At 46.6% G+C, this 15,121-nt stretch overlaps 1 protein-coding gene across 3 annotated transcripts in view; it reads left to right on the top strand.

The window, feature by feature from the left end:
* Positions 1–15,121, top strand: part of LOC124796242 (uncharacterized aarF domain-containing protein kinase 5) — a 173,349-nt gene that overhangs the window by 69,218 nt on the left and 89,010 nt on the right. For all 3 annotated transcript variants that reach the window (XM_047260332.1, XM_047260333.1, XM_047260334.1), the window contains exon 5: positions 5,720–5,878. In XM_047260332.1, the coding sequence (XP_047116288.1) occupies positions 5,720–5,878 (159 nt within the window). The remainder of the gene's footprint in view (positions 1–5,719; positions 5,879–15,121) is intronic.

Genomic DNA, 15,121 nt, shown 5'->3' on the forward strand with positions numbered 1-15,121 from the left:
TAGTCGTGCCAATGTGAAAGGCCAAACAGTGTTTACATAACAGCTGGCATACAACATGTTTCATTTTCAGGTGGCTCTCCCTTTATATGTTTTGCCTGTTACAGGACATGGTTGTACGTGGGTTCATAGGGCAAGTCTTACAGCGTGGATGGTCACTGGGGTAGGAGCCATATGCTAGGGAAATGGACACACAAGGAGTACAGGGTCTGATAGTGGAGATTGGGAGGCCAATGTAAAGCTATTCTAAGTGAGGTGGGCAAAATGTCAAACAGAATGGACCTCACTTCAGGTCATGATTTTAGGAAGTCATAGTCTTGTTGAACTATGTGGTTATTACATTCAAGACCAGGATAATAACACCGAGCGTGGTGGCGCAGTGGCTAGCACACTGGACTCACATTCGGGAGGACGACGGTTCAATCCTGCGTCCGGCCATCCTGATTTAGGTTTTCTGTGATTTCCCTAAATCGCTCTAGGCAAATGCCGGGATGGTTCCTTCGAAAGGGCACAGCCAACTTCCTTCCCTGTCCTTCCCTAATCTGATGAGGCTGATGACCTCGCTGTCTGGTCTTCTCCCCGAAACAACCCAACTCCAACCCCCAACCAGGATAGTACTGAGCGACAAGGGATGTGCTCCAAAGTTGTTTTTTGGAGGGATCAACGGTACCAGGATTGGATGTGATGGCCCAGGAAATCTGCTTTTGAATTAGGCTGGTAGGGTAATTACGTCCAGTGAAGGCTGAGGTGAGAATGATGGTGTACTGCTGTAAAGAGTCTGCATCTGAACAAATATGTTCGCCTCAGATGCCAAGGCTGTACGAGAGGGAACGTTTGATGTGGAAAGGATGGCAATTGCCAGAATGCAAGTATTGTTGTTTGTTAGTATGTTTAATGTGAATAGAAGTGTCTAGCTGACCCATGGTGGGGATGAGGTCAACATCAAAGAAAGCAGTATGGTATTTGGAATAGGACATGTGAAATTCAGTTGGCAGAATGTATTTAGAGATTCCAAGAATTTGAACAGACACACACTTATAGCTTTCGGCCACAGCCTTCATCAGTAAACACACACACACACACACACACACACACACACACACACACAGAGAGAGAGAGAGAGAGAGAGAGAGAGAGAGAGAGAAAGCAAGCAAGCACGCCTCACGCATACACGATTGCCAACTCCAGCATCTTGAGGTGGTAGGGAAGGGATAGTAGTATACAGGTGGGGAGAGAGACAAACGCTGTCTGGTGCAGTGTGCAAGGACTAGACTACCAACAGGTGCAGTGTCAGGAGGTTGTGGGGCACGGAGGTGGGGGAAAAAAACAACAAAAAAGGAGAGGAGTGGGGAAAGACAGGTGCATGTATTGGCAGAGGGCTGCGAATAAACAGGGTGGGAGATGATAGAACAGAGAGGGTGGAATGTGTTGGGTGGAGGGTATGGGGACTGTATGTTATTGTAGGTTGAGGCTGGAATAACTGTGTGAGCAGAGAATGTGGTGTAACGATAAGTCCTGTCTGTGCAGTTCAGAAAAGCTGGTGGTGGAGGGAAGGATCCAGATGACTCGGGTAGTGAAACAGCCATTGGAATCAAGTGTGTTATGTTCATTTGCATGTTGTGCCACAGCGTGGTCTACTTTACTCTTAACCACAGTTTGATGGTGGCCATTCATCTTGGTGGGCAGCTGGTTGGTAGCCATACCAATGTAAAAAGCTGCGCAGTGATTACAGCAGAGCTGGTAAATGACATGGCTGTCTTCACAGGTGGCCCGGCCCCTGATGGAGTAGGATAAACCTGTGGCAGGACTGGAATAGGAAGTGCTGATTGGATGGATTGGGCAGGTTTTGCACCTGGGTCTTCCACAGGTATACGATCCTTGTGGCAAGAGGTTCGGATTGCGAGTGTTGCAGGGTTGGAGTAGATGTCGTGGAAGTTGTGTGGGCAATGGAACACCAGTTAAGGAGGGGTGGGAAGTATCTCAGGTAGGCTGTCCCTCATTTCAGGGCACAATGATAGGTAATGAAAGCCCTGGTAAAGGGTGTGGTTCAGTTGTTCCAGTCTGGGGTGGATCTGATGATGAATGGGACACTCCTTTGTGGCTGGTTTTTGGGGGTGGTGCAGGGATAGGGGTTGTGAGGAGAAATGGCATGGGAAATCTGTTTGTGGACTAGACCTGGGGGACAGTGCCTGTTTGTGAAGGCGTTGGTGAGGCCCTCAGCATACTGAGCAAGGGAGTTTTTGTCATTGCAGACATGCTGTCCCTGGGTAGCCAGGCCATATGGGAGGAATTTTTTGGTGTGAAAGGGATGACAGCTGTGAAAATGCAGGTACTGTTGATTGTCGGTGGGTTCAATGTGACAGAGGTGCAGATGGAGCCATTAGAAAGAGGTCAACATGGCATGCTGGGTGGAGGAGGACCACGTGAAGCGGATGGGAAAGAAGGTGTTAAGGTTGTGAAGGAACGAAGATAAGGTGTCCAGATCATTAAGATATCGTCAGTGACGTGAACCATACTAGGAGGCTAGGAAGGTCTCCTCTCGATGGCTCATAAAAAGGTTGTCATAGAAGGGTGCCATGTGGGTGCCCATGACTGCCACGAATTTTTTTTGTATACTCTCCCTTCAAATGAGAAGTAGTTGCGGGTTAGAATGAAGTTAGTAAGGTGTATGAGGACTGAGGTTGTGGGTTTGGAGTCTGAAGGACATTGGGAAAGGTAATATTCAATAACAGTAAGACCGTGGGCAGGATGGATGTTGGTGTATAGTGTGGTGGTGTCAACAGTCTTTGACGTGGGAGACTAGATTACAAGCAGTATTACAAGCAGTTGGTTGGAGTTGTTGGTTAGTGAGCGCCAAAATTATTTCAGTGGGGGCACAATAATTAACCACAAGGGGTGTCCAGGATTGTTGGGTTTGTGGATTGTGGGGAGCATGTATAAGGTGATTGTGTGGGGGTGTCATAGGGGGAGGAAATGGATTCAAGGGAGATGTTGTGGGAAGGGCCTAAGGCTTTAAGCAGGGACTGGAGTGTGTATTGGACGTCTGGGATGGGATCACTCTGGCAAAGTTTATAGGTGGAGGATTCAGAGAATTGCCATGGGCCTTCTGCCAGGTAGTCACTGTGATTCATGACAACAGTGGTGGAACCTTTGTCTGCAGGTAGGATGATTAGGTCAGGATTTGTTTTGAGTATGTGTATGGCTGTTCTTCCTTCTGTTGAGGAAGAGACATGGGGAATGATGGTGAGGCTAAGTTGGCAGTAAGGGTCACAATTGGATGGTGATACGAACTGTAAGAGGCAGGATTCAATGTTGGAATTAGGGTGGTTTTGGTTGGAGGGGTTGGCTTCCATTGCAGGGATCGGGAGTAGATCACCATGTGGTTGTTGTTGTTGTGGTCTTCAGTCCTGAGACTGGTTTGATGCAGCTCTCCATGCTACTCTATCCTGTGCAAGCTTTTTCATCTCCCAGTACCTACTGCAACCTACATCCTTCTGAATCTGCTTAGTGTATTCATCTCTTGGTCTCCCTCTACGATTTTTACCCTCCATGCTGCTCTCCAATACTAAATTGGTGATCCGTTGATGCCTCAGAACATGTCCTACCAACCGATCCCTTCTTCTGGTCAAGTTGTGCCACAAACTTCTCTTCTCCCCAATCCTATTCAATACCTCGTCATTAGTTATGTGATCTACCCATCTAATCTTCAGCATTCTTCTGTAGCACCACATTTCGAAAGCTTCTATTCTCTTCTTGTCCAAACTATTTATCGTCCATGTTTCACTTCCATACATGGCTACACTCCATACGAATACTTTCAGAAATGACTTCCTGACACTTAAATCAATACTGGATGTTAACAAATTTCTCTTCTTCAGAAACGCTTTCCTTGCCATAGCCAGCCTACATTTTATATCCTCTCTACTTCGACCATCATCAGTTATTTTGCTCCCCAAATAGCAAAACTCCTTTACTACTTTAAGTGTCTCATTTCCTAATCTAATTCCCTCAGCATCACCCGACTTAATTAGACTACATTTCATTATCCTTGTTTTGCTTTTGTTGATGTTCATCTTATATCCTCCTTTCAAGACACTGTCCATTCCATTCAACTGCTCTTCCAAGTCCTTTGCTGTCTCTGACAGAATTACAATGTCATCGGCGAACCTCAAAGTTTTTATTTCTTCTCCATGAATTTTAATACCTACTCCGAATTTTTCTTTTGTTTCCTTTACTGCTTGCTCAATATACAGATTGAACAACATCGGGGAGAGGCTACAACCCTGTCTTACTCCCTTCCCAACCACTGCTTCCCTTTCATGTCCCTCGACTCTTATAACTGCCATCTGGTTTCTGTACAAATTGTAAATAGCCTTTCGCTCCCTGTATTTTACCCCTGCGACCTTTAGAATTTGAAAGAGAGTATTCCAGTCAACATTGTCAAAAGCTTTCTCTAAGTCTACAAATGTACCATGTGGTACAACGTGCAAATGAACATAATACACTTGATTTCAATAGCTGCTTCACTACTCGAGCCGTCTGGATCCTTCCCTCCACCCCTCAGCTTTTCTGAACTGCACAGATAGGACTTATCCTTACAACACATTCTCTGCTCCTGTAAGTATCCCGGCCTCAACTTACGGTAATGTACTGTCCCCACACCCTCCAACCAACACTTTCCACTCCCTCTGTTGTATCATCTCCTCCCCTTTCTCATCTCCCACCCTGTTGATTTGCAGCCCTCTGCCAACACACGTGCCTGTCTTTCTCCGCTCCTCTCCTTTGTTGTTCCTTTTTCCTCCACTTCCCTACCCCACAATGTCTGGACTCTGTGCCTGTTGACAATTTGGTCCCTGCACACTCCACCAGACACTGTTCATCTTTCTTCCCACCTGTACACTATTATCTCTTCCCCACCCCCTCCAGACTGCTGCTTGCATCCCACGTTATGTTGCATTCTGGCCTGAGATGCTGAGTTGGTGGTTGTGTGTGCATGAGGTGTGCTTGCTTTCTTTGTGTGTGTGTGTGTGTGTGTGTGTGTGTGTGTGTGTGCGCGCGCGCGTGTGCATGTCTCTTTACTGACGAAGGCTGTGGGCAATAGCTATATATGAGTGACTTTTAATCATGCCTGTTTGCAACTTGATACGTCTTCTTTACAGTAAGTAGTGATCTGTCTTTACCTACATTGTTGAACTCATAATGTATATCATATGTGCAATTATCTACTGTTACAAGCTCTTTTCGTGTAATTTTTATTCCAGCTTTAGTTGCATTAAAAAAAAAAAAAAATAAAATAAAATAAAAAAAAAAGCCATTGTGCATGAAAAGAAAACAATGGAAACTCCAGGCTAGACTAACAACAATATAAGGAATAGGACGGATTGCTATTCACCAAAAAGTGACCCGTTGACTTGCAGAAGGCACAACGAAAAGACTTTTACACATGCAGCTATCGGCCAAAGCCTCCCTCAGCAAAGAAAATGTACACACATCCACACAAGTGAGCACATTTACACATACTCGATTGCCACCATTGGCAGCTCTGACCGGCTTTGGCTGATAGCTACATGTGTAACAGTCTTTTCATTGTGCCTGTCTGCAACCCAGTGGGTCATATTTATGGAGAGTAGCAGTCTGTCCTGTTGTTTATATTGTTGTGCACACAAAGACTTACTTGTATTGTAGACTAAATTGTTCATGTAGGAAATTCATTTTCTTCCAGGTGTTCCGAGCTACCACTAAGAATGGTGAAGAAGTTGCGGTGAAAGTGCAATACATCGATCTGCAGGACAGGTTTATAGGAGATATACTAACGATAAAATTTCTTCTGAAGTTGATTGGTTGGATGCACCCAAAATTTGACTTTGAGTGGGTACTGTTGGTAAGTTTCAAACTAGTGGATTACTGTTGAAAGAATGTTAAATTGTAACCTTACTTCTTACATGGCAGTGTTAGCATCAATTTGCATGTAATCTATTCATTTTATGTTGTGTTACCACTCTTACAAGTGTGCAAGGCCATACAGGGTAGTTGTAGTAACACTGTTCACGTTTACGTCGCACTTCCCTTAGCATAGACCGGGACTGTGTCCTAGGCATGCCCGATGTTAACTGACTGGGCACGGCCCCTGCTGCCGGAGTTGTTGTTGTTGTTGTTGTTGTTGTCATGCCGGCAGAGGTCGCGTCCGAATTCTCGCGTGCCCTCTGGTGGACGGGACTCTACTTGCGGCAACTACTGTCCGTGACACGCCGTGCCAATGTGCGCCTCCCGCGATCTTTCTGGTGGCTACTACATTCCTCCTCCTTCGGGGGATGAAGCCACTGTGAGCCACTGTGTCGGAAGGTGGGGCGTCGGGCAGGAGCGATGACCTCCACATCCATTGGATGGCCGGAGTCGAGGGGATCTGCCAACCCTCGAGCCAGAACCTTCGAATACGGCTGGAAGTGACCCACACGAAGAGGCCCCCGTCGCCCCACAACTGGAGCCCGGGACAGAAAGGGCGACAAGCTGTCGAACTCCGGATCCTGTTCCACCCCGGGAGGGGCAAGACCCAGTGGCGGGGACGAAGGGGCAGGGACGACCACAGGTGAACCAACCTCCTGAGAAACCGGGCCTGCTAGGGGGGCCGGCTCTCGCTGGGGCATCTCGAACAATGGCGATGCCGATGCTGGAGCTACTGGAGGCTGCCAAGACTGAGAACCATCGCAGTGCGGCAGAGGCACAGCGGGGAGAGGAGGCAACGTCCCCTGTGAAACCAACACAGGTGCCGGCAATGGGGAAGCCGGTGTCCAAGAGGGCGAAGGGGGGGTGCCCGAACGTGGACGTAGCTGATTTTGGTGACGACGTACCACCCAGTCCCCCGCCTGCAAGGTATAGAGCCGGCGGCCATTTCAGCGCAGGACCAACTCTGGTATCCAACGTGGACTGCGACCAAACCCACGGGCCCAGACCGACATACCCGGTGGAAAGCCAGGTACTCCATTTTGTGAAGACTGGCGAGGATCAGGCCGGAGGAGGTGCAGCAGAGTCCTAGGTTGACGCCCATGGAGGAGCTCTGCGGGGCTGCGTTCTCCCTTTGGTGTGGTCCGGTATGCCATCAAGAAAAACGTCAATGCTTCCTCCGCAGGAAATTCGTGCACATACTTTTTCATCTGCGTCTTAAATGTGCGCACCATGCGCTCGGCTTCCCCATTCGATTGTGGATGGAAGGGGGGAGAGCGAACATGCCGAATACCGAAGTGCCTACAAAAATCCTGGAAGGTCTGCGAAATAAACTGCGGTCCATTGTCCGAGACCAGGGTGATTGGCAGACCTTCCACAGAAAAGATTTTTGCTAGTGCCTGGATTGCAACTTCTGAAGTGGTTGAGGAGTAGCGAACCACATATGGGAATCGGGAATAAGCATCAATGACACTGAGCCAAAAACCATTGAGAAATGGGCCCGCAAAATCGATGTGAACACGTTCTCATGCTTGGGTTGCCGGCGGCCATGAAGAGAACGCTGCCCTGGGAGATGCTTGTTGGCTCGCACACTGGGAACAGGCGGCCACCAAGTGCTCAATTTCTCTGTCAATACCGGGCCAGTACACATGTCTGCGAGCCAAGGTTTTAGTACGGGAAACACCCCAGTGCCCCGCATGTAATAACGTGAGGACCTCCCGTCGTAAACTTGCAGGAACAACCATGCGAGGATCTGTATCATCGGTAGCCAGAAGGAGAACGCCTTCCAAGACCGAGAGGCGGTCCCGGAGAAGAAAATAATTACGAAGAGGGTCCGAGGCCCGGCCCGGAGGGCGGGATGACCACCACTGCTGAATGAGGCGAACTACTTGCCGGAGAACCGGGTCAGCCGCCGTTTCCCTGGCGACTCGAGAACTAGTGATCGGGAAGCCATCAACCGCTTGGCGGGACGCCACATCCAAATGAAAACACATAATCTCCTCTCGATCGAACGTAGGATCCGGGCCCACCGGAAGACGGGAAAGAGCGTCGGCGTTGGCATGCTGTCCTGTAGGGCGAAAATGAATGTCATAATAGTACTTAGAGAGGAACAAGGCCCAGCACTGTAGTCTGTGGGCCGCCCTATCCGGAATCTGAGAGGCGGGGCCAAATAACGATATTATCGGCTTATGGTCAGTGATTAACTGAAACTTCGTACCATACAAGAAAGGGTGAAAGTTGGTAACAGCGTAGACAATGGCCAAAGCCTCTTTTTCCACCTGGGAGTAATGGGCCTGCGCGGGACTAAGCGTTTTAGACGCAAACGCCAGTGGTTGCTCGGAACCATCTGCGTTGCGATGGGCCAGGACCGCCCCCACCCCATACTGCGAAGCATCTGTAGCCAGGACCAACGGCTTATGGGGATCAAAAGTAGCCAAACAAGGGGCTGACGTGAGGAGGCCCTTCAACGAGGTGAACACTCGCTCGCATGCAGGTGACCAATCAAAAGGAACACCCTTGTGCAGAAGGCAGTACAGGGGGTGGGCTATAGTGGAAGCCCTGGGAATGAACCGGTGGTAATAGGCTATCTTGCCTAAAAAAGCTTGTAACTCTTTCAGCGAAGCGGGCCGAGGAAGGTTGACGATACCTTGAACCAAACTTCCTAGTGGCTGGATACCGTGCCGAGAGATGGTATAGCCCACATACTCAATGGATGGTTGAAAGAAGGTTGACTTATGCAGGTTGCAACGCAAGCCCACAGACCTGAATTTGAGAAAGAGGGTGCGAAGGTTGTGCAAGTGTTCCTTCGTGCTGCGGCCTGTGACAATTATATCACCCAGGTAATTAATACAATGAGGAATTGTCGACGTGACATGCTCAAGATAACGCTGGAACATCGCCGGGGCACTGGATATTCCAAAGGCCAACCGCTGGTATTGGTAAAGGCCAAACGGGGTGTTGACGACCGCCAACCGTTTGGAGTCCTCATCAAGTGGTATCTGATGATAAGCCTCCGACAGATCGATTTTCGAAAAATATTGGCCTCCCGCCACGGAGGAGAACAATTCATCAGCACGAGGCAAAGGATAGGTGTCCACCACCAATTGGGAATTAATGGTGGCCTTGAAATCGCCACAAAGACGTAATTTTCCCGAGGGCTTCCTTACAATAACGAGGGGCGAAGCCCACTCACTGGAAGAAATGGGAAGAACGACCCCTAGGGCTGTCAGCCGGTCTAGCTCTTCCTTTACCTGAGGGCGGAGAGCCAAGGGGATCTGCCTCGCGCGTAGAAAACATGGGCGAGCCGACGCCTTCAGCGTTAAGTGTGCTGCAAAATCTGAAACACGCCCCAGGCCCTCCTCAAAAATATCTGGAAAGTCGGAGATCAAAGATTCCAATGATTGATAGGGAAACTCTTCAGAGACCAACTGTATGGTGTCAGCGATAGAAAAACCGAAATCTTGAAAGGCATCCAGGCCAAAAAGGTTAGCTGAGCTCGCATCACTGACAACAATAAAAGTAATAGGCCGAGTGACTGATTTGTAAGTCACGTCGGTAGTGAATTGACCCAGTAGGGGAATGAACTGTTTACCATAACCGCGTAGACACCGGTAAACTGGCGCCAACGGGGGCGATCCAAGGTCGGAATAAGTTTGTGCATTCAACAACGAAACTGCCGCGCCCTTATCGACTTGCAGTTGTAACCGGCGCGACCGAACCGACACCTCGATAAAGAGTTTGCGTGCCGATGCGTCGGGAGCTTGGCCTGATGAAACTTCCTGAATGTCAACGTCCATGTCCTCTGTGCCTGCTTCCTTCGATTCTTTGGAGGCTGAGCGGCAAACTTTAGCAATGTGACTTATTCTATTACATTTGCAACAAACGGCCCAACGCTGGGGGCACTCTGACCGATCATGATGTATATAGCACGACGCACAGGACAGCAACAGGGGCCGGCAGCCGGAATTCTGTTTACGTGCCGTGCGGGAGCGGCCGTAACGGCCGGATTGTACCGCTCGCACGTCGTCCACCCCGCGCCGCCCAGAACCTCCGCGACGTTGCACCACGCTTCCAGCTGTTGACCTGCTGCGTGAGAGACTTCATACGATTGAGCAACGGACAGGACTTCCTCGAGGGAAGGGTTTTCTAACTGCAGGGCCCATTGCCGGACCTCCCTATCAGGGGCCGACCGAACAATGACGTCGCGTACCATAACACTGGCGTACGACTTTCGCGACTGCTCCGTGACAAAATGACACTTGCGACTAAGACCGTGCAGGGTAGCGGCCCACGCCCGGTAAGACTGATGGGGCTGTTTCTTGCATTGATAGAACTCGACCCTAGCCGCCACAACATGCATGCGGCGGCGATAATATGAAGACAGCAATGAACACAATGCGTCAAAAGACAAGGACGAGGATTCCTGCAACGGCGCTAGCTGCCGCAAAACTTGATACAGCGAGGGAGATATCCAAGACAAGAAGAGAGCACGACATACCTCCGCATCGGCAACATGAAACACCTGGAAATGCTGCCGAAGGCGATGTTCATATGCGTCCCAATCCTCCGCCGTCTTGTCATACGGGGAAAGGGAGGAGGGAATGGCGCCGGAGCAGACGGCGTGGATAGCAACGCCGGAAGCACTTGTTTCATGGTGGCCATGAGTTCCGTCTGCTGCGCAACCAAAACTCGCACCAAACCCTCCATGCCGTGGAGAAGCTGCGAAACCGGAACAACGACGCAACATGCGAAAGAACGACCCTACTCGTCGCCAATTGTGTAGTAACACTGTTCACGTTTACGTCGCACTTCCCTTAGCGTAGACCGGGACTGTGTCCTAGGCATGCCCGATGTTAACTGACTGGGCACGGCCCGTGCTGCCGGAGTTGTTGTTGTTGTTGTTGTCATGCCGGCAGAGGTCGCGTCCGAATTCTCGCGTGGCCTCTGGTGGACGGGACTCTACTTGCGGCAACTACCGTCCATGACGCGCCGTGCCAATGTGCGCCTCCCGCGATCTTTCTGGTGGCTACTACAGTAGTGTTTGATCCATGTCACAATTTGTGTACATGAAGCATACATCTGAAGTTTATTATTTCACATCAGTTTTTGTGGAAGATTCTGATTGTGTGAGATACTAGCGGTTTAATTTAAAAAAAATACTGGTATTTCAGTTTCAACATTTGTGCAACACACAGAATCAAACAGAATAAAAGGCAGAAAGAGCAGTGGTGCAACTGGCAGTGTTAATGCTCACACCTGTTGTTGGAATTCCATAGACCCCTTGAAGGAGGACAACCTTTAGAGGTGCATAACAAATCAGAGTATACAGTAACAAAAGAGGAGCAACTCTTAAAAACTTCATTTGTACACAGTTTTAACTATAATCTATTGCTATTTGTGCTCTTGCCTGATTTATGTTGCCTAGTAAATTTGCAGGAAAGCTGGTACTTCGAAAAATATGCCACTTGTTCAGTTATATTAAATAGTTACTGACAGTTTAAGATTTACAAGAATATGGACATATTTTTCAAAGAAAACAGGTCTGTTGATAATCTGTACTTGTTACATGCTTTGTAATGAGCATTGCTATTTATAGTGCAGCTTTCAGTCCTTGAAATTAGATAATTAGATAATTTCTAGGAGTGGGTAATTAATGTGGTTTTCTTTTTTTTAATTTTCTTTTTCATTCCCAGACATTGCAAAATTTTTTGCTTTATATCAATTTGACTTGCTGACAATTTTTGCACCAGAGTACACAATGCCACTCTGAGCCGTAGACAAGGGCACAAAAATCTACATGAAAATTATTTTTGTTTCTTCTAGTCAACAAAAGTTTGTTTTTATTGCTGGTGACAAAAAACATTAAGAGATACATGCACTAGGAAGCAACTGTAAGAATTACAACAGCCTTAATGGGGGGCTAGATGATGTCCAGTTACCAACTTAATATAATGTTCTATAAAATTACAAGGAGACAAAATGGCTGGCCAGTTCTTACCTTCTGGAAGTGAAATTTTAAGTATTGCCTATAGTTGCGTGCAAAAGTAGGAAAAAAAGTACCCTAGCTTTCGGGAAACTGTTACCTAGGACAGTTTTTCTACTTTATATATATCTATCAACAGCAGTTACAAGGGAAATTCCCCATCACACTCTCCTCAGATTAATTGTAACATGGCCCAGTGGATAGCCCGTCAAAAACTGAACACAGATCAAGCATGAAAACAGGAAGGAGGTGTACTGAACTGTGAAAAAAAAGCAAAATAGAAACAATGAATGGTCCAAGAACAAGAAGTGCAGTAAAGAGCAACTTGAATCAGCAGCGGCGTCATGGGTAAGTGGTCATGATGTTGCCCTGCCAAGTGGGAGAGCCGTGTTCAAAACTACCCCATCCCATTTATTTTATTTTTTTGTTTTCTCACAATATTATGAACTGTCTGTCCATTCATTGAAATGTTTGTTCTCTTTCAGTAGTCTTGACAGATGTCGTGCTATACATTGGTTATAGAAAATGAGTCACGTGGTAAGAATATGTTACTGTCGCAAGTAAATGTGATGAAAGGTGAGAGCAGGTGAGACATAGACGTCTCACAGAAATGAAAACAACAACTAACTGTGAACTATGTTACAACAGCGGAATTCGAGAGTCAAGACTTCTAAAATGAAATGCAGCTTCAGAAATGTTAAAAACATATGTTTTGACAGAGCACAGAGAAACTGTGTGACTGTGAAACTGTTGCGTTCATTTGTGACAAACTAGTATGTTTTCATTATTTGCTTGGGAGTGATCACATTCATACGAACACCTATATTGGGCAAGGAGGCATATTTCACTCAGTTACCAGTTGTACAAATTAGGTGTGTCGATAAGAGACTCCTGTCATATGACACACATACTGTCACTAACGCTGTGCATGACACACCAGACGTGTTTTGCGCTGAAGGATTCATCTTGTCATCAAACATTTGTGGTTCTCATTTGAAAGCCATTTCTTTTCAGCAGCTAATAGAGAATCAGCTGTCATTATAGGCCCATACCTTACACCTCACTGTTGCAAATGGACATTACATCACGACACAGACACAAATTTGAATAAAGAGAACAGGAAAAAAAGAGGCATGAGCGAGGTTTGGACACGGCTCGCCCGCATAACACCGTAGCCACTTGACCGTGACGCCATTTCTTTCCCCGAATGCTCCATATTGCACTTGCTGTTCTTGGACCATTCACTGATCCTGTTTTACTTTTTTCTCACAGTCCAATACACCTTCCTGTTTTCATGCTTGATCTGTGTTCAGTTTTTGTCAGGCTGTCCAGTGGGCCCTCTTACTACTAAATCTGAGGGGGGGGGTTGATGGGAGTTTTCCTCGTTAGAATTTTGTTTTGTGGAAGCAAGGACTGGCCTGCTATTGTTTTTCCTTTTTTTTCCAAGTGAATTTTCATTTTGATACAATTTACACAATATTTTTACAATCATTTCTGTTGAATGAAAACTTTATTTTCTTGAAGTGCAGATAGACTGCAATTATAATTTCATTACTTGCTCTCCTCTTTTTAAATTCGTTGGTATGTCATAGGTTTCATGATCAAAAACTGTTTGTGAGAGAGTTATTGCTTGGTGTTGTTGTGGTCTTCAGTCCTGAGACTGGTTTGATTCAGCTCTCCATGGTACTCTATCGTGTACAAGCTTCTTCATCTCCCAGTACCTACTGCAACCTACATCCTTCTGAATCTGCTTAGTGTATTCATCTCTTGGTCTCACTCTACAATTTTTACCCTCCACGCTGCTCTCCAATACTAAATTGGTGATCCCTTGATGCCTCAGAACATGTCCTACCAACCGATCACTTCTTCTAGTCAAGTTGTGCCACAAACTCCTCTTCTCCGCAATTCTATTCAATACCTCCTCATTAGTTATGTGATCTACCCGTCTAATCTTCAGCATTCTTCTGTAGCACCACATTTCGAAAGCTTCTATTCTCTTCTTGTCCAAACTATTTATCATCCATGTTTCACTTCCATACGGGGCTACACTCCATACAGATACTTTTAGAAACAACTTCCTGACACTTAAATCTATACTCGATGTTAACAAATTCCTCTTCTTCAGAAACGCTTTCCTTGCCATTGCCAGTCTACATTTTATATCCTCTCTGCTTCGACCATCACCAGTTATTTTGCTCCTCAAGCAGCAAAACTCCTTTACTACTTTAAGTGTCTCATTTCCTAATCTAATCCCCTCAGCATCACCCAACTTAATTTGACTACATTCCATTATCCTAGTTTTGCTTTTGTTGATGTTCATGTTATATCCTCCATTCAAGACACTGTCCATTCCATTCAACTGCTCTTTGAAGTCCTTTGCTGCCTTCGACATAATTACAATGTCATTGGCGAACCTCAAAGTTTTTATTTCTTCTCCATGGATTTTAATACTTACTCGGAATTTTTCTTTTGTTTCCTTTACTGCTTGCTCAATATACAGACTGAATAACATTGCTTCTAAATGTATAATATTTAAGCTTAAAATTTGTTAATTTTTTTATTGAGAAAACATTGTTTAGGTATTGTGTTAATGTTCTTTGTATATTACCTAATGAGTTGGCTTCCTTCATTCACTTCCGTGTCCAGTCAGCATTTCCAGAACACAACACTCTGATCGGCTTATTACTTGCCTTGATCAAGTCCTGTGTTGTGCAAGGTTTTTCCATTGGAGGGAATATGAGCAAGTGACCCAGATCTTGTTTTGTTCCACACTCCCAGGATGTGTTTCCATCAGCTGTAAGAGTTCCCCATTTTCGCATGTTGCTCTTGCAACAAGGGACGCCCATCTTAAGATGGAGTAGTCTCCAAACAGAATAGGGCAGATTGTTTTCTGGGACTAGCTCTCAATTTGCAGGGATATCCAGTGGCAGTGTACTCTTCTATCTAGTGATGTGGTCAGACACTGGTGCTCCAACCTCACACTGAAGCTCATCTACATTACAGTTGACAGACTACAGCTTGACAATCATGCAGTGGATGGCAGGGATCATTGATCTGGTGGCATAGCGGTAAGACACAGTGCTCACATTTGGGAGGATAGTGTTGTAAATCGCCAACTGTGCATCCGAAGTTGGGCTTTTGTGTGGTCCCCTAATTTGTTTAAGGCAAATGCTAGAAGTTTCCTTTGAGATGGAGACTGCT

The sequence above is a fragment of the Schistocerca piceifrons genome, chromosome 4 (genome assembly GCF_021461385.2).
Source record: "Schistocerca piceifrons isolate TAMUIC-IGC-003096 chromosome 4, iqSchPice1.1, whole genome shotgun sequence".
NCBI lineage: Eukaryota > Metazoa > Arthropoda > Insecta > Orthoptera > Acrididae > Schistocerca > Schistocerca piceifrons.